A 25,630-nucleotide genomic window follows, 5' to 3' on the forward strand; every position below is an offset into this window, starting at 1 on the left:
TACGGCCGTCATTTTTGACCACCTCGCTCAGAGTCCCCCTCCGCCATATGTGTGCCGAGGATTTTTCCCGTTCTCTCTCTCTCTCTCTCCCCTCCCCTCCCTTTCTCCCTCCCTCCCCCCCCCCCCCCTCTCTCTCCCCCCCTCTCCTCCCCCCTTCCCCCTCCTCCTCTTCCCCCTCTCCTCTCCTTCCCCCCTTCCCCTCCTCTTCCCCCTCTCCTCTCCCCCTTCCCCTCCTCCTTTCCCCCCTCCTCTCTCCCCCCCCTCTCCTCTCCCCCCTCTCCTCTCTCCCCTCTCCCCCCCCCCCCCCCCTCTTTTTCCTCCCATCCATCCCCTCCCCCATCGTCCCTCCCCTAAACCCCCCTCCCATCCATCCTCCTCCCTCCCCCTCCCTGCTCCCCCACCTCTCTCCCCTCCTCCCCTGCCTCTCACCTCTCCCCCTCTGCCTCCCTCCCTCCCCCACCTCTCCCCCTCCCCTCATCTCACCCCCCTCTCAGCACACCCTCTCTCTCCCCCTCTCTCTCCACTCCATCCCCTCCCCCACCCTTCCTCCCTCCCCTAAACCCCCTCCCCTCCACACCCACTACGCTCTTCCCTCCACCCTCCCCCCCTGCTCCCCTCACCCCCCTCTCAGCACCCCCTCTTTCTTCCACTCACTCTCACCCTCTCTCTCTCCTCCCCTCCTTTCCCGCCTCACTTACCCTCCTCTCCACCCCCCCTATCCCTCTTGCCCCTCTCTCTGTCTCTCTCCCTTCTCTCTCTGCCCTCACTCTCCACCCCACTACTTGGTCTAGTCTAATTATAAAAATGACTGAGTGAATGGAGAACGGTGGCTTGGGGTTATTAAGTTACAGATTCAGAATAACAAGATATTTTTCACAAGGATTTTTAAATAGAATTTTTTTAAATTATATAACTATGTTTATTTTTTTTAGTGCAACCTAAAAATACTAAAGGCTTTATGTTGGACAAAAATGCTGGAGGAACTCAGCGGGTGAGGCAACATCTATGGAGAGAAAGAATAGGCGACGTTTCGGGTTGAGACCCTTCTTCAGACTGATTTTTCCAGCATCTGCAGTCCATTCTGAAACAAAAGCTTTATGTTACATTGATTAATAATCACTTCTTCTTCTTCTTGCATATGGCGTGTACAGCCTAAAGTTGTAGGTCAACTTGTTCTATTTGATCTATTTGTTTGTGCGCATCGGGTAGATTGCATTAGTCGAAACAGGGTGGACTATGTGAAGGTTGCAATCTCCCACCCAGAGTATCACTATACATGTGTCAATGGAAGCGATTGCTTGACAAATTCTATGGCCACTCATGGTGAAATTAGCAGCCAACAGTACCTGAAAGCTTTGGTGAGGTTACAGAGAAAGCGTTTGTTTTCTCCCACTTTAACTGGTTTTTTTTTCCCCCCCAATACAGCTTTTTTCTGCTGGTCAATTTCAAAGTAACTTTTAAGTGGTTCTCTCATTCCCAATCAAAATCACATTATAACCAATTCTATTCAGGTACGTAAACAATGTTTGTCCCAATTCATCCATCCGTTATATCCAACTAGAGTTATGGAAACATATGCTATAGCAGAGCTGCCTTCACTTCATCTCCCCCTGAAACCAACTAACGTTACTTAGTCTGGTTTCAGTGAGTACAATGTGACCAGTATTTTAAAATAGTCATTGAAGGAAATGGCTAGTAAAATGAATCCTTTTCAACTATTACAGGTTTAAAATCTAACCAGGTTAAGATTAAAGGAAACGTTTGGTCAATAATCAAATGCATTTGAGTCTGAATCTGTTCAACATAAAATATAGATAATCTTGTATTTGATGTATAATATTTATTTGCAAAACTTAGAGAGTGGCACAGCTGTTGCCTCAGTGCCAGAAATCTGCATTAAATTCTGACTTAGGTGCTGTTTGTGTGGAGTTTGCACATTCTCCCTAACTGCATAAGTTTCCTCCAGGTACTTCAGTTTCCACTCACATCCTACAAGATGAGTGGTAGGTTAATTGGTTTCTGTAAATTGTCCCTCACGTGTAAGGAATGGATGCTAAAGTGGGATATCAGAACTAGTGTACGGGTTATCAAAGGTAGGTTTGGATTCAGCAGGCCAAAGGGTCTGTTTTTGTGTTTAGAGATACAGGATGAAAACAGGCCCTTCGACCCACTAAGTCCACGCCAACCATTAATCACTTATACACTAGCTCTATGTTAACCTACAAACCTGTATGTCATTGGAATGTGAGAGGGAAAAAAAGCGAAGGACCCAGAGAAAACCCACACAGTCCCTGGGAGAACATGCAAACTCCGTACAGACAGTACCTGTAGTCAGGAAAGAGCCCGGGTTTCTGGTGCTGTGAGGCAGGAACTCTACCACTGTGTCACCAGCATGTTTCCACGCTGCATCTTTCAATCAAATTAATAAATTATCCCCTGCTGGTTATTGACAGTCACACAACTAAAAAAACAGGTACTTCCACCCACTGAGTCCTTACCAAACAACAGCATCCACTTACACTCATAACTCACTAATCCCGTTGTATTCTCCCCACATTGGCATACATATTCCCCCCATTTATTACCCTTCACATGCTACGGCAGCCGTTTTATGTACTGGCCTAAGCTTCTTTGAGCACCTGAGGGAAAACCAGAGCACATGGAGGAAACCCATGCAGTAACACGGAGAAGGAGCAGCAGCTCCACTAGCTATACTACTGTGCACCCACCACCCCCTCCTCTGTGGAACTAAATTACACCATTATCATACCTTATCTTTGGTAATTACTATGTAACCTCTCAGCTTTCTGAAAAAAATGCAGTGATAAAATCTGTGACAATCGGAGCGTCACTGAGCACTCTGATAAATTTGAATTGATAAGAGAAAGTCAACATGGATTTGTAATGGGCGGTTAATGTGATAGGGAGAAGAATGTCTACAGATGCATTTTTTTTATGAACAGGTGATTAATTAGGCAGAAGGTTGCAATGAGAAGCAATATGTATTTGTACTGGAGGGAAGTATTTAATGATGACCCTATACTGGACTGAAGCCTGTCATTAACAATATATGTCAGACCTGATGTGAAGGAAGCAACTGCAGATACTGGTTTAATCCGAAGATAGACACACAAAGGTGGAGAAACTCAGCGGGACAGGCAACATCTCTGGGAAGAAGGAATGGGTGAAGTTTCGGTCTGGTCTGAAGAAAGGTCTCGACCCGAAACGTCACCCATTCCGGCTCCTGAGAGATGCTGCCTGTCCCGGTGATTTATTCCAGCATTGTGTGTCTAAATTCAGTGCAAACCAGCATCTGCAGTTCCTTCCTACACATGTTCTAACGCTGTTCACCTTGGAGTGTAGGTAAGGTCGCCTTGTCTAGCGCACCTTCATCTCAGGCTCCCGCCTCTGAGAGGAAAGATAAGAAACTGCGTGACTACATTTCCCGACAGCTGAGTGGATGAGATAAAAATAAATTATCAGACAACACCATCACGGGTAGTCGTTAAATTCTCCGGGTGTTTCAGGCACCTCAAGCCCTCTGTGGTAGTTGAAACAATCTCGGGGAACCAAGAGGGAAATGAAGACAGCAGAAAATGATGAAACGATGCAATTAATCAAACGAGCTGAAGCAGCGGCATGGTCGGGAAATACGTTCATTTATGTCAGGTGGTCGTGAATCCAACCCTTTAAATGAAACAATGGACTCGCGTAAGTAACCCTGTGAATTGCTGGTCCACTCTCAGACTGGGCACTGACCAGATTCATTCAGCTGAGATGTTTTCTACTGAAGACATTTTCATTGCGTTTCCACTAAAAGTGGGGTATATTAGTATTTTCTCAAAGGGAATAGAGTAATTACTTTGGGATCGAGGTGTGGATGGCTGTTTATTGCCCCCGACCCGGGAAGGCAGGGGTGTGCTGAGAAGGTGAGATATGCTGTTGCCTTGAACAAATGCAACGTTGGGTTGAAGAGACAGTGTTGCTGGGCACATTCCTATGACAGTGAATATACTTGCAGTTAAGTACATTGTGTAACATCGAGGGAAATGACTCCTAAGTGATAAGATCAGAATTAGGCCTTTTGGCCCATCAAGTCTGGTCAACTATTCAATCATGGCTGATCCATGTCTCCCTCCAAACCCCTGCCTTCTCCCCATAACCCCTGACATCTGTACTAATCAAGAATCTATCTGTCTCTGCCTTAAAATATCCATTGATAGCCTCCACAACCTTCTGTGGCAAAGAATTCCACAGATTCACCACCCACCGACTAAAAAAAAATTCCTCCTCATCTCCCTCCTAAAGGAATGTACTTTAATTCTAAGGCTATGACCTCTGGTCCAAGACTCATCCACTACTCCCATCCTCTCCATATCCATTCTATCCAAGCCTGCGATCCAAATCTGCAGGGAGTGGTGTTTTCATGAGCAGATCTAACCTGGTGGCAGAGGTGATGGGTACACTGCCCAATGTAAGCTGTCCAAGCAAAATATGAGATGCTGTTTTTTTCCGATATACCGATGTCCACACCTGGAACAGCAGATACAGTAGATGAAGTTGGAGGAGGTGCAAGTGAACCTCTGCCTCACCTCAAAAGATTGTTGGGGTCCTTGGACAGAGTTGAGGGGGGAGGTATAGGGACAGGTGTAGCACCTCCTGCAGTTGCAGGTGAAATTACCTGGGGAGGGGATGATTTTGGTGGGAAGGGACAAGTTGACCAAGGAGTTGTGGAGGGAACAGTCTCTGTGGAAAGTGGAAAGGGGTGGAGGTGGGAAGATGTGGCTAGAAGTGTTGTCACGTTGGAGGTGGCCAAAATGTCAGAGGATTATGTGCTGTAAGCCACGGCTGATGGGGTGGAAGGTGAGGACAAATGGGGGGCAAGAGCGGAGCTGCGGGATATCAAGGAGACCCATGTGAGGGCCTCATCTGTAATGGAAGAGGGGAACCCCTGTTCCCTAAAGAATGAGAACATCTCCGATGACCTGGTATGGAACGCCTCATCTTGGGCGCAGATTTTGGCGTCCTGTAGATGACGATAAAATGGCTGCTCAGCCTCAAACTGTTTATATCGGGACCCTTAATATAAGCATTCACATCTGTGAGTCTTCCAGCACATACATAGATTTCTTGGGAATTGTTTAAGAAGGAAATAATGTTGAGGATGTGCTAATATAAAATGATGAGCCATAGGTTCTAGGGAGAAGGTAGGAGAATGGGATTGAGAGGGAAATATAGATCAACCATGATCAAATGGTGGAGCTGACTCGATGGGTCGAATGGCCTTATTCTGCTCCTAATTCATCAATGGTGCTTTATTGTCATGTGTGCACTGCCCAGTGAAATTCTTTTTGCGCAGATCAGGCATGCACAGATCAGTCATATTTGTCACCATTTACAAATAGTCCATGCGCTCGATATGTGGAGCAGCTCCTGCTCTTAGGAACATGATAATACTGGAGTGCATTAAAAGCTATTCTAATTGAAATCGCTAGTTAGTATATCACAGAAAGCAATAAAAAAGGGGAAAAAAGTTTAGTTTAATAAACAATACATAAGTTAAAGAATAATTCTCATCCTAAGCAATCAGAAATTAGGTGCAGGTGCGAATTGGGGCTTGAGAAGTCTGATGTGACTCTCAGGAGGTACATTGTCTCACTACAGGACCTCTTTCACATTGCTTAAATGTGTATTAACCATCAAAAAAAAAAAGATGCATATAGCATTTTCATACAAATCCAAAGCCAAAGATGATTAGTTAAAGTCATCGAGTGATACAGTGTGGAAACAGGCCCTTTGCCCACACCGACTAACTTGTCCCAGCCACACTGGTCCCAACTGCCTGCGTTTGGTCGATATCCCTCCAAACCTGTCCTATCCATGTATCTCTCTAACTGTTTCTTAAACATTGGGATAGTCCCAGGTTCAACTACCTCATCCGGCAGCTTGTTCCATACACCCACCACCCTTTGTGTTAAAAAGTTATCCGTCAGATTCTTATTAAATCTTTTCCCCTTCACCTTAAACCTATGTCCTCTAGTCCTCGGTTCACCTACTCTGGACAAGAGATTCTGTGCATCTACCCAATTTATTCCTTTAATGATCTTATACGCCTCTATAAAATCTCCCCTCATCCTCCTGCGCTCCAAGGAATAGAGACCCAGCAAACCTCTCCGTATAGCTCAGACCCTCCAGTCCTGGCAACATCCTCATAAATCTTCTTTGAATCCTTTCAAGCTTGACAATATCTTTCCTATAACATGGTGCCCAGAACTGAACATAATACTCTAAATGCGGTCTCACCAACGTCTTATACAATTGCAACATGACCTCCCAAATTCTATACTCAACTAATGAAGGCCAATGTGCCAAAAGCCTTTTTGACCACCTTATCTACCTGCGACTCGACCATCAAGAAACCATGTACCTGTATAGACCCCTCTGCTCTGCAACACTCCCCAGAGGCCTACCATTCACTGTGTAGGTCCTACCCTTGTCAGACTTATCAAAATTCAACACCTCACATTTCTCTTTATTAGATTCCATCAACCATTTCTCAGCCCACCTGGCCAATCGATCCAGATGCTGCTGCAATCTTTCACAACCATCTTCACTGCCTGCAAAACCTCTCACTTTTGTATCGTCAGCAAATTTGCTAATCTTGCACGGCATGTTCTTGGTTTCTTGGTCCTCCAAAATATTCCAACTGGAATTTAAACTCATCCAAATCATTGATGTTGATGACAAACAGTAACGGGCCCAGCACCGATTCCTGAGGCACACCACAAGTCACAGGCCTCCAGTCTGAAAAGCAACCTTCCACTATCACCCACTGCTTCCTTACATGAAACCAATTTGCAATCCATTCAGCTATCTCTCCTTGGATCCCATGCAATCTAACCTTCCAGAGCTGCCTACCATGCGGAACTTTGTCGAATGCCCTACTGAAGTCCATGTAACAATATATACAATTCTGCCCCCATCAATATTTTTGGTCACATCTTCAAAATCTCAATCAGATTTGTGAGACATCCTTGCCCATCCAAACGCCTGTATAACCTATCCCTCTGAATACTCTCAAGTAACTTTTCCAACTCCACATCCTTACAGATGGGAATTTCTTTACAGTGAAGTGCAGCTGATGGCAGTTCCACAGAACAATGGAGAACTGGACACTGTCCAGGAAGTATAAGACCTTGCCTAGATTAGTTCTGTCACATGTTCCAAATAAAATGTGATGCAGATGCTTTCTCACAATTACCATATGATAATTCCGATATAGCGACTGAGAATAAAAGCTGATAATTTTCTAGTTACAGCATTGGCCACAAAAAGTCTATGTAGTCCACTGCAAGGTATTGTTCAAAAAACAAATGTGAAAGAAATTCTCATTCAAATCATACATTTCACTTCCTCAGATACATGACAAAGTTGATCTCCGTTGTCAATATATTTTAAAAGTCCATAACATTTTGAGGTGCTAATAAAGAGTTAATGTCAGACACAGGCTGTGAAGGTGCAATGATACAAGTTATGCTATCAAACAATTCCCTTTATGGAATAAAAAGGAACTGCAGTTGCTGGTTTACACCAAAAGATAGACACTCGAGTAACTCGACGGGCCAGACAGCATCTTGTGAGAAAATGGATATGTGACGTTTTGGGTTGATATCTTTCTTCAAAGCTTTCTGAATTTGGGCAGCATGGTGGCACAACGGTAGACTACAGAGTTTGTGCGTTCTCCCCGTGACCTGCGGGGGTTTTCTCCGAGATCTTTGGTTTCCTCCCACACTCCAAAGACAAACAGGTTTGTAAGTTAATTGGCTTGGTATAAATGTAAAAATTGTCCCTAGTGTGTGTAGGATAGTGTTAGTGTGCGGGGATCGCCAGTCGGTGTTGACTCGGTGGGCCAAAGGGCCTGTTTCCGTGCTGTATCTCTAAACTGAACTAAATTCAGTTTATGTATTCAGATGGCTTTTGTTTTACAAACCAAGTAATAGCTTCTCCAACTGAAATTTTACCCATGCATGATGAAAATACATTTGTTTGCCTCAGCACCAACAGTCATTGTGAATGTTCTGTTATAAAGTGTGTTAATAATTTGTGACTATACATCTGTAATTTGTGATTCAGGACATTTTCTTGGAGGAGACAGGTAGGGATAATTAGCAATGAGCTAACACTGAAAGAACACAGGTGACTGTTGTTTGCTCTTTTTTAACTGACAAGAACAATTCTCATCGTCACATTCATTATCTAATCCAAATGCAGATCCGAAGCAGCAATGAAATAAAGAAAAGCTTGTCACAGAGAAAAGAATCAAATAGCTGTTTGAAGAAGTCCAGGAAAAGAACGAGAGGTGATTCGTCGATCGAGAGGCCCAAAGAAAAGAAAGTCCGAGGGCGTGGAAGAAACAGCAAATTAAGATTATTTTCAAGGTCGGTGAAATGGTTTAAACCTGATTTAAAGGGATGGCAATAATAAGGTCTAGAGTATTCGGGAATGGATGTCACAGATAAGAAATGGTTACAGGCTGTGTGATTCTTAGTATTAAATACATTGATCCTGCAGTAATGATTGGTTTCCTCCACCATTAAACACTTAGCCCAGGCTGGAAACAGCATCATACCATTTCAGATAGCACAGTGGCATAGCAGTAACCATCCTGCATCACAGCCTGTTTCCATGCTGTATCTAAACTAAACAAAACTACACTAAAATAAAATAAAATAAACTACACTGAACTAAACTAAACTTAACACAACTTGTATTTGTATTGTAGTTCAGTAAAGTAGAATGTTAATTGAAAGTTTGATATGAAGTGATATAGGAAATGATAGGAACAGGATAAAAGAGGTTTTAAGGAACATTTTAATGGAAGATAGAATTGTTCTTTGATAGAAGCCTTCAATGTATATTCCTCAACTGAGTTAACTAACCGCTGTGGTAGAAATCCTTGATTGGTTTCAATGGTTTGAGACTGGGGAAGTTCAAATAATTTGGTGCAAAATCCCCCTGTAACTGCCATCCATTGCACAACAATGTGCTCAAATTGAGAGGTGACAAAAACAGCCCTATCTGTGAGGTCCAAGATTTAATTAGTTCTCAAGCAACGACATCTAATATCAGGCACGAGGAGTGACCAGTCAAATGTTTCTTTACCTAATTGGCTATTTAACATTTCAGGTTACTCTGCTGATTGAGGAGGATATGTAATAATGCAACTGAAATGTGCAAATTCTACAGCTCATTACATGAATGCAAAATGGTTGGTGGTGCAAGTGACCTCAAATCTAATTTCATAATTTCAAAGTCAAGATCATAATCTGACTTGGTCAAGTGAGAACGTATCAAACTGCTTCCAGACAGTAGTATCGCCTGGCCTTTACAGTAGTTAGAATGGAGCCTAAACTAATTGGAATTGTATCTTAATTTGTATTCTTATATCAACAATGACATGGTGCTCTCTTCTAACATTGAATGCTAATCAAAATAGATAAACATGCATGTGTTGAACTCTTGAGATCCAAAGAACTGCACATACATTTTACAACATAGATTTGGAATACAAAATGGTTTGAGGTCAACTATTCCAAGTTCTCCAGAGATGTTACTTGACCCGCTGAGTTACTCCAGCACTTTAGGTCTTTTATTTGTAGAGAACTGACTGTGACTATAGAACAGAGCGACATGGTGGCACAGCGGTAGAGTTGCTGCCTAACAGCGCCCGAGACCCGGGTTCGATCCTGATTACAGGTGTTGTCTATATAGAGTTTGTACGTTCTCCCCTATTAGTGCATGGGTTTTCTCAGGGTGTTCCGGTTTCCTCCCCCACCCCAAAGATGTACAGGTTTGTAGGTAAATTGGCTTTGGTAAAACTTGTAAAATTGTCCCTCGTGTGTAGGATAGTGCTAGTGTGAGGGGGTCGCCGGTCGGCATGGATTCGGTGGGCCATAGTTTCCATGTTGTATCTCTAAACAAAACTAAACTAAACTGCTGGCAATTCTTCAACATCAATCCCTCAGTTAATTGGTCTGATAATAATACACTCTGTATTATGTAGGTTATACATCCAATGAGGGTAAATCTCATTGGATGTATAAATTAATTTTCAAAAACAAAATTTAAATGTTTGAAAGTACATTTTTCTTTTTTTTTTCCTTCCAAACCCTAACTTGCTTATACTAAAAAATCGCTCTTGGGTTGAATTACAGCTGCTACTAAGCTAGCAGTTAACCTACCAAGGTGTCCTTGAACAAGTCATGTTGAAATCTATTTTGAATGTGAGTTGATAAAGTAGATGCCCTGGTAAGATTAAATGCATTTTAATTCATTGCCTTTCTTGACTTAAACAGTGATTTGTTTTTGTCGTGCTCAGAACACAATGGCAGTTTCAAGATCCATGAGGTCCCTTATCAAATACATCATTGGAATTGCAGTCGGAATTTTCACCAGCTCCTATTTCATTAACACGGCCAAATTACATATTCAAGGCAGCACGCAAAATGATCATAATCGCTACAACTTCCATCATTACTGGCTTCATGGAAATGGAATGATGAATTATAGTTCAAGTAAGTAACTAATCTGTTTTGTGTCGCTGAAATTGTTAAGTAATCTTTTGACTGATCATTTCACCTGCAATAGTTAGCAAAGCTTCTGCAGTTCAAATGTTATTTAACCTCTTTATAGCATGACTGGGCTTATATTCACTGGAATTTAGAAGGGCATCTTTTTGAAACGTATAACATTCCTAAGGGATTGACAGGCTAGATGCAGGAAAAATATTCCCAATTTTGGGGGAGTCCAGAACCAGGCATCACAGTTTAAGAATAAGGGGTAAGCCATTAAGGACTGAGATGAAGAAAAATGTTTTCACCCAGAGAGTTGTGAATCTGTGGAATTCTCTGCCACCGAAGGCAGTGAAGGCCAACTCACTGGATGCATTCAAGAGAGAGTTAGATATAGCTCTTGGGGCTAACGGAATCATAGGATATGGGGAGAAAGCAGGAACGTGGTACTGATTTGGTTTGATCAGCCATGATCATATTGAATGGTGGTGCTGGCTCGCAGGGCCGAATGGCCTACCCCTGCACCTATTTTCTGTTTCTATGATAATTTGATTTTCATTCTTCTATAGCTGGCAATTATCTTCTCAAAGTTAAAAGGTCTTCCTTGAATTAATGAATTGTAGACTGATAATATTTAAAAGGAGGCCCAATTTGATCACCAAGTCTTTATCTGCTGGGCAATTATAGTGATGTGGGAATTATTGAACTTTTCTGGTTGAATCTAGTAGAGCCAGGCTGTTTAGTTATCTTCCTTAACTCCATACCTTGTCTGGCAATCTCGTAGGATTTGCCAAGGTAGATAAAGGAAAGGCTGACTGCATATAAGGAAAATTTCTGTGCTTATTATCCACCAGCATAGGGAACACAGTGGCACAGCGGTAGAGCTGCTGCCTTACGGCACCAAAGATCCTAGTTCGAACCTGACTACAGGTACTGTCTGCAAGGAATTTGTACATTCTCCCTGTGGCTGCGTCACGTGGGTTTTCTCCGGGTGCACCGGTTTCCCCCCCACACTCCAAAGATGTGCAGGTTTGTAGGTTCATTGGCTTCAGTAAAATTGTAAAAATTGTCCCAAGTGCAGGATAGCGTTTTGTGTACAGGGTGATCACTGATCGGCACAGACTTGATGGATCGAAAGGCCTGTTTATGTGCTGTATCTCAAAACGTGTAAAGTTATTCTCAAAGTTCCAATTGAGAAATCACATCCCACAGTATAATTATAAAGTAATTGACATATGGACATCTCTGGGTCACTATTGATCCCAGGTCAGATCACTTGTTTTAGTTGCAAAGGGAGGATAAACCAAGTCAACAGTGAAATCTATCACAGCCCAGCATAGTTATCTGCTCATCCCAATTTATTATGACATCAGGTGGATGAGTTGGTAAATAAGCCAGTTAGCCTGCTGTAATGAGTTGATGATCAGGAACCTTGTGATCAGTGTGTGTGAAGCCTGAGTTCACAACAATCATGACGAAAGAGAAACGGCAGACACAAGGAACTGCAGATGCTGGAATCTTGAGTAAAATACAATTTGCTGGTGTAACTCAGTAGCTGAGGCAGCATCTGTGGAGGCTATGGGTAGATGGCATTCCAGATCGGGATACCTCTTCAGACTCGGAGAAACATCAGCTAGCCTCCCATTCTCTGGCTAGTGAGAGGACATATCTCCGAGTCCTGTCCTATCATTGGAGAGAGGGCCACTGCAGTAAAGGGTACAGATTCAGTGAAGAGGCATAGATCAACAATTGACTGCCATTAAGTATCTTTGCTTTAAAACAGCACTTGGGCATTTATTATAGTTTAGTTTAGAGATACAGAGTGGAAACAGGCCTCTCAGCCCACCGACCAGCGATCCCCATACATTAACACTATCCTACACACACTAGGGACAGCTTAAATTTATACCATGCCAATTAATCTACAAACCTGTACGTCTTTGGATGGCCTAGGCAGGTCTAGACAATATATCATGAAACTTATTTCCCTTCTCGCTGAAGTCACTGACTTGGAGGCATAGCCTTAAACTAATTGGTAAAAAATTATAGGGTAGATGAGTAAAAGATAGTCCATTCAACATGTGATGGCTGAAGCTGGAAACTTGAACAAGATAAAAAGTTGTGAAGAAACTCAGTGGGTCAGGCAGCATCTGGGGAGGAAATGGACAGGCAGCATTCCAGGATGGGACACTTCTGGAGGAGAAAAAAGTGGAAAGAGAAGTGGGCCGAAGGGCCTGTTTACATGCTGTATCTTTCAATCAAACCCTCATTGTCCCATGTAGACACAAAGAATTGCAGATGCTGGTTTACAAAAAAAAAAACCCACAAAGCGCTGGAGTAAATCAGCAGGTCAGGCAGCATCTCTGGAGAACATATATGTGACATTTCGGGTCAGGACCCTTCTTCAGACTGATTGTGGGGGGGGGGGCAGAATGGATGGAAAGCTAGAAGATAGGAGGAGCATGTCAAAGAGTGGTAATAGGTGAACACAGGACTTCTTCAGTCTTCTGAAGGAGGGTCCTGACCCAAGACGTCACCTATACATGTTCTCCGATGGTGCTACTGACCCACTGAGTTAGTCCAGTACTTTGTCTCTTTTTTCTCATGGTCCTATACTGGTTTTCCCACATTATAATTGTTACCAGTAATTTGGTTTTTGAATGATGCTTGAAGCAGATTTACTCCATTACATAGGTGCTGGCATAGTGGCTCAGCGGTAGAGTTGCTGCCTTACAGCGCCAGAGACCCGGGTTCAATCCTGACTACGGGTGCTGTCTGTACGGAGTTTGTACGTTCTCCCAGTCACCTTTGTGGGCTTTTTCCGGGTGCTCCGGTTTCCTCCCACACTTCAAAAACGTACGGGTTTGTAGGTTAATTTGTGTGGTAAAATTGTAAATCACCCCTAAAGTAGGATAGTGGTAGTGTGCAGGGATCGCTGGTCGGTGCGGACTCGGTGGATCGAAGGGGCCTGTTTCCGTGCAGTATCTCTAAACTAAGCTAAACACAGAAGTTGTCAGCTTGGATTTAATGACGGTGTTGCAATGTGTTTTTATTATTGCCAGAGAGAAATCACTCGGCATCAGATGATTTGTACAAGAAGGTGCGCATCCTTTGTTGGGTGATGACGGCACCTGCCAACCTGGAGACTAAAGCCAGGCACATCAAAGCCACCTGGGGCAAGCGCTGTAACATCTTGCTGTTCATGAGCTCCGAAAGCAACCCGGACTTCCCTGCAATTGGACTGGAAACCAAAGAGGGCAGAAATCAGCTGTACCACAAAACCATTAAAGCCTTCCACTATGTGCACCAACATCACATTGACCAGGCCGAGTGGTTTCTGAAGGCCGACGATGATACCTATGTCATCGTTGAGAATCTCAGGCTCCTGCTCTCCAAGTACAGCCCCGATGATGCTGTGTACATGGGCAGGCACTTTAAGATGTACCACAAACAGGGCTACATGAGCGGAGGGGCGGGTTACATTTTGAGCAGGGAAGCACTGAAAAGGTATGTGACAGCCTTCAAAGATGAGACCTGCCATCATACTTCCCATGTGGAGGACGTGGCGCTGGGAAAATGCATGGAGACACTTGGAATTGGACCAGGAGATTCCAGAGATAACCACCAACGAGAGACGTTTTTGCCCCTTTCACTGGAGAATCTTTTGGTTCGAGGTCGGTATGCCAAAAACTTCTGGCTCTGGAAGTTCATCAATTACACATCTGGAGACGTAAGTCCACTACTTACTGTCAATGACAGTACGCATTTCTGTAGCACCCATTAATGTGGTAAAATGTCCAGCCTAATAAGGACCCATGCCAAAGAGCTAATTGATGTGTAAACAGCTGGGGTGTAGGATATAACGTGGCAAAGATAAGGCATGTGTGTACACATATGCACGCAACACCCATACACACACAAATGCGCCCACACACACACACACATACATGCACATACATATACACACACAAACACACACATACGTACCACACATACGTACCCACATACACACATACATACATACATACATATGTATGCACACAATACACTCATGCATACACACGCACACAAACACATACACACAAACACGTAAACACATACATATATATACACATACACACATGCACACAAAACACATATACACACACATACACATGCACACACCAGTTACCCAGAATGTCCTCTGAACATCCTGAAGCCCACTGTGATTTTTCTAAATCAGTACAGGTCAAATGCACACACCAGGTTGAACACATACCCAGAGACTGCACATTTACACATGACACATGAACCAGTAGAAGCCCAGAATGTCCTCTGAAATTGTCCTGATATTTGCCATTTGTGTTTTTTCTTGCCAATGAGGCACAGTGGAGAGTGGAGGTCTATACATAAATACACAGCAAACTTAAGTACGGTAGATACAGAGTTCAAAATATAGTTCTTAGCCTTGAAGTGCACCAGTCTACAGCCAAAGTCCAATGTCCACAATGGGGTAGAGGTGAATCAGACAGTCTCCTAGCTTATGCAAGGACATTTAGAAGCCTCATAACATCGAGGAAGATAACGGTTCCTGAGTCTGGTAGTGCGTACCTTCAGGCTTCTGTATCTTCTGTCCAACGGGAGCTGGGAAAAGATTTGTTTTCTTGTGTTGATTGTGTTGGCTGCATTTCCAAGGCAGCGTCAAACGCAGATGGAATCAATGGTTTGGAAAGGAGATGGGAGACATGTCAGTAGCACAATGGAAACATTCAGACAGAATGAGGTAAATCTAGATATAATCTAGGTAAATTAAACATTACATTCCTATAATTAAAATACTTTACTTTAATGTGCTTATTTATTCCTGTTTTGTCACAGTAATGTGTTTTTTTGATGTGTTGAAAATCATGCACATGCTACACAAGTAGACTTGCTCCAGTATATATTGTGACAGGAGGGATGAATATTATTTTAATTTAAAAAGTAAATTTAAAGAAGAGCGCATGGTGATGCAGCAGTAGAGGTGCTGCTTTACAGCGCGAGGGTTCCGGGTTCGATCCTGACTACGGGTGCTGTCTGTACAGAGTTTGTACGTTCTCCCCGTGACCTGCATGGATTTTCTCTAGGTGCTCCAGTTTCATTCCCACACTCCAAAGACGTACAGGTTTGTAGGTTAATTGGCTGCGGCAAAAATTGTGAATTGTCCCTCGTGTGTGTAGGATAGTGTAATGCCCCTGTCCCACTTAGGAAACCTGAACGGAAACCTCTGGAGACTTTGCGCTCCACCCAAGGTTTCCCGTGCGGTTCCTGAAGGTTTTTGTCAGTCTCCCTACCTGCTTCCACCACCTGCAACTACCTGCAACCTCCGGGAACCGCACGGAAACCTTGGGTGGGGCGCAAAGTCTCCAGAGGTTTCCGTTCAGGTTTCCCAAGTGGGACAGGGGCAAAAGGTGTATGGTGATCACTGGTTGGTGCCGACCCGGTGGGCCGAAGGGCCTGTTTCCACGTTATATCTCCTAAACTAAAATAGTAAACCAAGGTGAAACCGACTTCCTCTGACTTGTCCATTTTTACCTCCTGAACATTGCTGGAAGTGAGCACTTTGTGTGGTGGACCTCTCCTGTGATGACCCGGTGGGGAAACGAGAAACTGGACGGCTGATCAACATCCTCCCTGAAACTGATTGCGGACGCCCTTAAAATATTGGTCACCGCAAGGCAGCGTTGGAGTGTGGGTTTCTGAAACTCTTTCACTTTCCCTGAATGCCTTGGCAAGGTGCTGCAGTGAAATTCTTCCACAACCCAGCGAACCGGTTACACTCCAACAGGAAGGGCACCCGTTCACAATATTACAGTTGGCCTGTGCCCAGTGTAGTGAACTGGGATAGGGATGTGGGTCCGCAGATACCATCCCATTCCTGGTTCACGACCACCTCACCAAGAATCTCCGGCATCCTCTCCTCCAAACCATCAAAGCAGCTGGCTTGACCTTGTTTATAGAAAGAGTTTTGCTCTCTGTGGGAAGCAGCCAGCTCACTGATTGCTTTGGCATGGGAGTGTAACCTTGACTCGCTGCGGAATGCAGAGAGAGAGAGAGAGAGAGTGAGTGAGAAACTTTTCAATGTAAAAGCTGCAATGATTATAAAAGCCACTTTGTAGGGTCTTTCTGAACGAGGGTCTATAGTCTTGTTGATACACCAGTCAGACATGCCAGACACAATGAAGACATTGGTCCCTCAATGCCACTGTAAACCGAATGGCAGTTCATCAATATATGTGAAGCCACCACACACTTTCCTGCACCATTCCTGTGTTGAAATGATAAAAGTTAATGACTGTGGATGTTTCTATCAGCTGGACTTAGTATAAACAATTTGCATTGTGATAACTGCTGATATCAATGCAGGCTTTATCAGACATGCCTTTAATATAGCCCATTCAATGAAAATAATTCTATCTTGGTTTGTCACAGGGTATAACACAGATCAAGGTTAGAATTTGAATGCCCTACAAGCATTTGGGCAAACTTTGCAGCAAGCAATAAAAATACAGCTGATCACTTTAAAAGGATTCATCCCAAACTCCAAGTGGGTGGTGGCCCACATCACCACATAGAAGAGTGTGAAATGTAGACATTGTGATGGGGCTGCAATATTTAGTGTTTGTGGTGATTGTTTAAGAAGTTTTTCAGAAGGATGGCAGGTCTGGTTGTGATATTTTTTGACGAAGATATGATACTTTTTTTTAATGAAAGACGCCAGCAGTCTTTCCAGGTGAGGCAGAGGTTCACCTGCACCTCCTCCAACCTCACCTATTGCATCCACTGCACCAGGTGTCAACTGCTCTACATCGGTGAGACCAAGCATAGGCTTGGCGATCGCTTCGCCCAACACCTCTGCACAGTTCACATTAACCAACCTGATCTCCCGCTGGCTCAGCACTTCTACTCCCCCTCCCATTCCAAATCCGACCTTTCTGTCCTGGCCTCCTCCATGGCCAGAGTGAGTTCCACTGCAAATTGGAGGAGCAGCACCTCATATTCCACTTGGGTAGTTTACACCCCAGCAGTATGAACATTGACCTCCAATTTCAGGTAGTCCTTGCTTTCTCCCTCCTTCTCCTCCCCCTCCCAGCTCTCCCACAGCCTACTGTCTCTCTGCCTCTTCCTTTCTTCTTCGTGACCCCCACTCCACCCCCACATCAGTCTGAAGAAGGGTCTCAACCCGAAACGTCACCTATTCCTTCGTTCCATAGATGCTGCCGCACCCGCGGAGTTTCTCCAGCATTTTTGTCGACCAAGACCATGAGATCTGTTTAGAGATACAGATAATCTGTAGGTTAACTGTCTTCGGTGAATTGCCCCCTAGTGTGCAGGGATTGAATGAGAAAGCGGGATTACTTGGGCCTGGTGTGAGTGGGTGATCGATGGCCCCTGTGGACTTGGTGGGCCGAAGGGCCTGTCTCCTGGCTGCATCTCTAAACTTTAAAATCTAAACCTAAAGCGTTTTAACTCTGATTATCAGTCCCCAGATGCCGCCTGGCCTGCTGGGTGTCTGCAGCAACCCGAGAGAAAGCCCTCACTGAGTTGTTCTGGCTCAAGTGACTCAACGTTGACCATCGATCACACGCTCACACTCGCTCTATGCTGCCCCACTTTCACATCCACTCCCGACATACCAGTGTGAATGATATAATCCGGAGGCTAATCTGAGGCTTAAAATTCACACTTGTGAGAATATTTTGCTCTGTAGGAATTCCAAAACCTGGGGAAAATAAAGAGGCAAAACCTACATATCAGGAATCTGGAAAAAGGTTAGAAGAATAGGTAGACACAAAATGCTGGAGTAACTCAGCGGGACAAGCAGCATCTTTGGAGAGTTGGAATGGGTGACGTTTTGGATCGAGACCCTTCTTCAGACAGAACTTCATTTAGACCACACTTTTGTGATGTCAATGTGTCCAAATTACTCCACAGCTCATTGAAGCTTTGTGCTAATGTAATATGGGATAAACAGCACCTATGTTAAGCACAGCAACATCCCATAAAGACTATGATGTGACCACTGGACAATTGTTTCAGTGATATCTGCTGAGTAATATGGACCAATGCTCTGCAGTCCCTTGTTCATCCTTGCAGTGTTGCCAATGGATCCTCTGTATTCACCAGAGAGGGTGATCGTTGCCCGTGTTCCCTGCTTCACTCAAGCCACAACATCTCTGACAGTGAAGCCTCTCTCTCAGGACGTCGCAGATACTCAACAGGCCAGGCAGCATCTGCGGATAGATAACCAGAGTTAATATTTCAAGTTTAGAGTTTAAAGTTTAGAGATACAACATGGAAACAGGCCCTTGGGCCCAATAGGTGCACGCCAACCATTGACCACCAGTTCTATGTTCTCCGACTTTCTCATCCACTCCCTACACAGTAGGGGCAATTTACAGAGGCCAACTACCCTACAAAGCCTCAAGCCTTTGGGATGTTGGAGGAAACCGGAGCACCGGGAGGAATCTCGCTTAGTCACAGGGAGAACTTGCAAACTCAACATGGGCAGAACCTTGAGGCTAGGATCTTACCCAGGTCAAGATTGAACCCAGGTCTCTGGCACTGTGAGCTATCAGCTCTACCGGCTGCGCCACTCTGCCACTCGAGATCAAAGGTAGTGCATTCCACACACATATTGTGAGGAAACGGACAAACAAATAAAAGATCTGGTCTGCAGAATGGTCTCAACCTGAAACATCACCTATTTCTTTTCTCCAGAGATGCTGCCTGACCTGTTGAGTTACTCCAGCGTTTTGTGTGTTATTTTCAGTTTAAACCAGCATCTGCAGTTCCATCCTCCAAATAAAAGATCGATTTAGCAAACATGATGTTGCAATAATATCAGGCATGATAGCCTGTAAAAAAAAAATCAAATCAAAATTAGTGGAATTAATATCATGCAGTAGTGTTAGCTTGATACATGAGGAATTAAACTGTCTGCAATTTCCCATGAGAATGGTCCATGCCGATTTATTCTTTAGCCCTTAGGGCTAAAGGAATCAAGGAATATGGGGAAAAAGTAGGGACAGGGTACTGATTTTGGATGATCAGTTGGATGCTGGCTCTAAGGGCCAAATGGCCTACTGCTGCACCTATTTTTTTTTTTAATGTTTCTATTATAAAGATTAATGATAAAAATAAATTACGAGCATGTTTTTATTAGAACATGGCAATGGTTTACCTATGGCATGGCCCCAGCAAGTACAGCTTATCACCATCATCCTTGTTCACTCTGAGAGCCTCCATTTTGGTTCAACAGGTCGGCAGGTGTTCTCTGTGTGTTTTGTAATCTCATGGGTTTATATCCTTCGACTCATTTTGTGGCAGATGGCAAGCAAGGAATTGTCAGCAGAGCAAACATCAGCCATTGAAGGATGAATTTGTGAGCAATACACTGTGCTAGTTATGTTGTTGTGACCCTGGAGCGAGAATAATATTTGGCCACCGTGCAGGTGCAGCAAGACGCATTCTTATCAGTTTGTATCCTTGAAACTTTATTCCTCTTGCTGAAGCTTACCATATGTTTCACATCTAAAACCTATCATGCAGGTCATATATTTTCATCAACTGATCAACAACAACTGCACAAGTGACAGCTGCTGCAGTTTATAGCTAATCCATCCCTATCAACAGATACAAGGTTTAATTACTGGGTTGTGCCTAAATGTTGATCTGAATACGAAAAAAACCTCTGCTGACTCCTAAGGTGAATGCACCATATTTTCTTCGCTATCGTATTGATCGGCACATTTGTGCAATGGACAACTTAGTTCATTTTATTTTTAGTTTAGTTTCGAGATACAGCGTGGAAACAGGCCCTTCTGCCCACCAAGGCCATGCTCACCAGCAATCACCAGCTAACACTATCCTACACACTAGGGACATTTTGGAGTGTGGGAGGAAACCAGAGTTCCTGGGGAAAGCCCATGTGGGTCACGGGGAGAACATACAAACTCCGTACAGACAGCACCCGCAGTCAGGATCGAACATGGGTCTCTGGCATTGTAGGGCAGCAACTCTACCGCGAGGCCACCATGTTGTCCCATCTCAACGAAGATTGACACCAGTGTAACCTCTGGCTGATAAAAAGAGACACCAAGTGCTGGAGCAACTCAGCGGGTCAGGCAGCATCTTTGGAGAACATGGATAGGCAACTTTTTGGGTCAGGACTCGTCTTCGGAAGTTCTGCCTTTTTCAGGGCTAACAGATCTCAAACTGGCCAATGATGTGGGGCACGATGTTTAGATTGAGTAGGTTTAATTTTCAACTTCATGTTCAAACAATACAAGTTAGGTGTCTGCAAATCAAATCTCCACTGAAAGAGCTGCAAATTGTCTTGCTTTCCTGCCCAACACTTTAGCTTTGCCATGAACAAAAAATTGTGATGGATGAACTTTGCTCCTGTTGCAAAAACACATTTGGTTTCTAATCAGAAATGAGATGTCTAGTGGGTTATGTGGAGACTTAGAGTGAGAGGTTACATAAAATATGGTTGATTTATTGTCATTTAATTATCTCCAAGAGGATCGAAAATTAATTATTAAATGATAATGAGCTGAACCCAGAACTAGAGTGCAACGTGTAAACTTCATGGTGATGGAAAGACCCGGGTTGGTTAAGACTCACCATTTGTAATAATGGAAAATTATATTTTGAGTTGGATAAGTTTATCTCTGAGGAAAAAGGTTGCACTCAGAATTCATTAAAAACTGAAGTATTACCAAAATATTCAAACCGGAATGTAAATCTTTTATAAAGTTATTGTTTTAATTAATTAACAGATTAATTAATGATATTGTAAAGTAGCAATTCAAACTTGTGAGCCATCTACACTTCCTCCATCTACCTCGCACATCAACAACAATCTTTAGATGGAGGTTAGCACATTGTTTTGTAACTTGAAATTTCTTTAATGCTACTTTGGCGAAAGAAGATGTTCATATCTTGCCTTCATCTGGTCAGGCCATTAACAACAAGAGTCAGGAAGTCTTCTTCTTGTGAATGAAACATAAACCAAAGGAATAGTTAGATATCAAGCCGGGTGTTGAGCAGCCAGGTTGTTGTCTCTGCGTCAATGTCTGCCAGGACCTGAGCTCCATTAAGTGGGTGGTAGAGTGGGCACCCAGAGATGACATGGTTAGCTGCCTGTTGTTCTGCTCCGCATTCACAAGCCGGGCTCTGGCGAAGTCCTCATCTCCACATGCTGGCACTGAAACGCCCAACTCCAGTACGAAGCGTGTTGAGCTTCACCCATGCTCCTCTGGGGAGGAAAAAGCCCTGGACAGCTTTTATCTGGTGTAGCTGTGTAATGGAGATGAGGTTGCCTTCCACTCCTGTGACCACTTGGTGGCTATCCAGTGTATTTGTCTCAGTTGGCTGGATGGATGCTAGGAGTTGTTTTTCATATGGAGCAAAGGGGTGACGGGACTTCAGATGGGGTGGCCTCTGCAGGAAGTCATGCTGCAGCTTTGGTTAGGCGGCATTTGGAATATTATGTACAGTTCTGGTTGCCCGGTAACATGGAGGATGTGGACTTTTTGGAGAGGATGCAGAAGAGGTTTATAAAAGAATGCTGCCTGGATTAGAGGGTTTTAGGGAAAAAGGAGAGATTGATCTAATTTGGAATAAAAATGAACTATTTCAATTTCTCCAGAGATGCTGCCTGAGCCACTGAGTTACTCCAGCATTTTGTGCCTTTCTTGAACTAACTTGGATTGTTTTCTTTGGAATGTCAGAGGCTGGGGTATATATGATGTATATGTGTGATAGAAGTATATAAAATTATAAGCAGCACAGATAGGGCACCGGTAGGCGGCGCGGCTCTGGCCAGCAGCGGCCTTTGCAGCCTGTCCGCGTTTTTATTATTTTTGTCTGTGTTTTTATGTAGTGTTTGTTATTTTATGTTGGGGGTGTGTGTGTGGGGGGGTGGGGGTGGGGTGGGAGAGGGGGGGAAACTTTTTGAATCTCTCCCTGCACTGGAGACCCGACCTTTTCTCGTCGGGTCTCAGTCGTCGTTGAGGCCGCAACGAGGAGCGGCCTCCAACAGGAAGAGACCGGGGACTCGGGTGTCGACTCACCGTTGCCGTCGCGGAGCTGGCCGAGTCCGGAGCAGTGGAGGAGCGCTGCTGCTGCTGATGCTGTTGCTGCTGCTGCTGCTGCTGCTACCAGAGAGTCGGAGGCTCTCTACAGGTCTGTGGACGACGGCGCCGGGAGCCCACGGCTCCCTGGGGGGAGACCGCTTTTCGGGGCTTCTGCGGCGGCGACTTCTCCCGCCCGAGTTGCGGGGTCGAAGAGCTCCTGGAGCAGGGCCTGACACCACTGCCCCGCGCGGCTGGAATGGCCGCGGACTCTGCGAGCGCACACCGGGGGCTCCAACATCAAGACCCGGTGTGCGACCTCGCACCACCCGGCGTGGCTTTAATGGCCGCGGGACAATCGCCATCGCCAGCCGGGGGCTATGACTTTGACTCTGACATCGGGGGGGGGGGGGGGGAGAGTGCAGTGGAGAGAGAAGTTTATTTGGCCTTCCATCACAGCTATGTGATGGATGTTTATGTTAAATGTAATTATGTTGTGTCTGGGGTCTATTTGTGTGTAATGTATGGCTGCAGAAACGGCATTTCGTTTGGACCTCCAGGGGTCCAAATGACAATTAAATTGACTCTTGACTCTTGACTCTTGATATATGATATATATAGTTAGGGTATATATATGATTTGATAGAAGTATATAAAATTATAAGAGACATAGATAGAATCGATGGTCAGAACCTTTTTCCCAGCGGTGGAAATATCAAAGACTAGAGGGGATACTTTCAAGGTGAGAGGAGAAAGGTTTATAGGAAACATGTGGGGCAAATTCTTTACCCAGAGTAGTGGGTGCGTGGATCATACTGCCATGGATGGTGGTGGAGACAGATACAACAGTGACATGGAAGTGCACATAGATATGCAGGGAATGATAGGATATGGATCATGTGCAGGCAGATGAGATTAATTTTACTTGGCATCATATTTGGTTTGGTCATAATGGGCCGGAGCCTGTTCCTGTGCTGTACAGTTCTATGTTCTATATATTTTTGTATACAGAAGTGATGTGCATTGTTTAAAAAGACTTGTGAAAAGATTGTTTTTTTCTATGTTTTTGATGAATGACTGATAATTCCTTTTCTCTTTCAGGGGCCTGAGTGCTGCTCAGACTTGGCAATTTCTTTTCACTACATAAATCCTGCATTCATGCACATTCTGGAGTTCTACATTTATCATCTACGTGCTGTGGGTTACAAGTACAGAAAAATCACTGATTTCCCAAACCCACCCAAAGTGGTGGAAGGGAAAAGCAACCAGTGACAATATAACAACGGCAAACTGCTCCGGACAAATGTCCCGTTGAGTCTCAAGAAGGGCCCCAACCCGAAACATCACCTATCCGTGTTTCCAGAGATGCTGCCTGACCCGCTGAGTTACTCCAGCACTTTGTGTCCTTTTTCCAGTTGAGAGAATTGTATCTTCTTTACAAATATCTTGTGATAACAATAGTTTGCATTTACCTAATGTCTGATATACAGTGAAACACTTCATAGTACTACCTTAGACATATCGGATTGACTTGTTATTGTCACATGTGCTGAGATACTGAGGTGGGAAGCTTTTGCTTGCAAGCTATCCTATTAAATCAGATAATGCTGTACATGAGTACATTCATGCCAAATACTAGTACTATAGGTAGCGCGCAACGAGAAAAATGCCAGGTGGAGGGGCAAGTAGTATTAAGTAAATAGAGCATCAACAAAAGGACAAGTTGGGAGAGCGTGCAAAGAAGTGGCAAATTGATACAGCGTAGCAAAGTGTACGATCATGCACTTTGGAATAAGCAATAAAGGCGTAGACTATTTTCTTAATGGCAAGAGGATTCAGAAATCAGAGGTGCAAAGGGACTTGGGAATGCTGGTGCAAGATTCCCAAAAGATTAATTTGCGGGTTGAGTCAGTTGTAAGGAAGCCAAATACAATGTTAGCATTCCTTTCAAGAGGTCTAGAATATAAAAGTAAAGGGCCTCCCACTTAGGCGATTTTTTAGGTGACTGTCATCGTCGTAGCAGGTCGCCGATAAGCCCGCGACTGGATACCCCCCCGCTACGACAATGTCTACGACAAGCTACAACAACCTACCACCAAGTCGACATCAAGCTACCGACAATCGGCGACCCATTAGGACGTCCGCCTACAAAACCTACGATGACACAGGCGCCAACCTCCAACAACCGAAGTCAACCTACGTCCACCGGCGACAAGCTACAACCCTGTCGGCGACAACTGAACACAATTCAGTCGGCGGTACCTGTCGCGGGTTGATATATGTTGATGTTGATAGTCGCCAATGGAATTCACCGAAGTCAGCATCTGCGACAACCTACGTCACCTGGCGACAACCTACAACAGTAGCTACGTCAGGAGAAGTCAAGCTACGCTCATGGGCGTCAACCCACTGTCGCCTACTGTCACTGAAAATTTTTGAACATGTTGAAAATCCAGCGGCGACCAGAAAGACGCTACGACTCTTTAGGGCCTGTTCCACTTATTTTCGGCGACTTGCCAGCACCCGTCATGGTCGCTGCAGGTCACCGAAAATGTTCAAAATGTTGAAAATCCAGCAGTGACCAGAAAAAGGTACGACTGTTTGGGCGATTACTCACGACCAAACAGGCATCACCCCCGCGACATGTCTTAGGAAGGATGTGCTGCCGTTTGAGGAAGTCCAGAGGTGGTTCACGCAAATGATCCCATGATGGATGATTGGGTTCATGTATGAGGAGCGTTTAGAAGGCTCTGGGCCTGTACTCACTGCAGTATAGATGAGGAGTGATCGCCTTGAAACTTACTGGATAATGAAAGGCTGAGATAGAATGGATGCGGAGGCTGTTTCCAGTAATGGGAGAGTCTAGTACCAGAGGGCACAACCTCAAAATAAAAGGACGTACCTGTAAAATGGAGATAACGAGGAATTTCTTTAGCCAGCTCACAATAGATACAAAGAACT

General features: G+C 44.3%; 1 protein-coding gene across 2 annotated transcripts; it reads left to right on the forward strand.

Moving 5' to 3' along the window:
• The first annotated feature begins 2,720 nt into the window (after positions 1 to 2,720).
• LOC129710351 (glycoprotein-N-acetylgalactosamine 3-beta-galactosyltransferase 1-like) lies at positions 2,721 to 25,166 on the forward strand. 2 transcript variants are annotated; one of them, XM_055657290.1, is made up of 5 exons: positions 2,721 to 3,711; positions 8,272 to 8,438; positions 10,379 to 10,574; positions 13,634 to 14,301; positions 23,771 to 25,166. In XM_055657290.1, the coding sequence occupies exons 3-5, from the start codon at positions 10,385 to 10,387 to the stop codon at positions 23,939 to 23,941; spliced, it is 1,029 nt and encodes a 342-aa protein (XP_055513265.1). In that variant the 5' UTR covers positions 2,721 to 3,711; positions 8,272 to 8,438; positions 10,379 to 10,384; the 3' UTR covers positions 23,942 to 25,166. The 2 variants fall into 2 exon arrangements, with proteins under 2 accessions (XP_055513265.1, XP_055513267.1); XM_055657292.1 differs by lacking the exons at positions 2,721 to 3,711; positions 8,272 to 8,438 and having other exon boundaries at positions 10,175 to 10,574.
• Positions 25,167 to 25,630: the final 464 nt, after the last annotated feature.

This window comes from Leucoraja erinacea, chromosome 27, assembly GCF_028641065.1.
Source record: "Leucoraja erinacea ecotype New England chromosome 27, Leri_hhj_1, whole genome shotgun sequence".
In the NCBI taxonomy this organism is placed as follows: domain Eukaryota; kingdom Metazoa; phylum Chordata; class Chondrichthyes; order Rajiformes; family Rajidae; genus Leucoraja; species Leucoraja erinaceus.

What these genes read in the sequence shown, in the direction of transcription:
- LOC129710351 (XM_055657290.1), top strand. Translation starts at nt 10,385, where the DNA reads ATGGCAGTTTCAAGATCCATGAGGTCCCTTATCAAATACATCATTGGA. An exon ending in AATGATGAATTATAGTTCAA is followed by an intron (nt 10,575 to 13,633) that starts GTAAGTAACTAA and finishes TATTATTGCCAG; the next exon opens with AGAGAAATCACTCGGCATCA. An exon ending in TCAATTACACATCTGGAGAC is followed by an intron (nt 14,302 to 23,770) that starts GTAAGTCCACTA and finishes TTTCTCTTTCAG; the next exon opens with GGGCCTGAGTGCTGCTCAGA.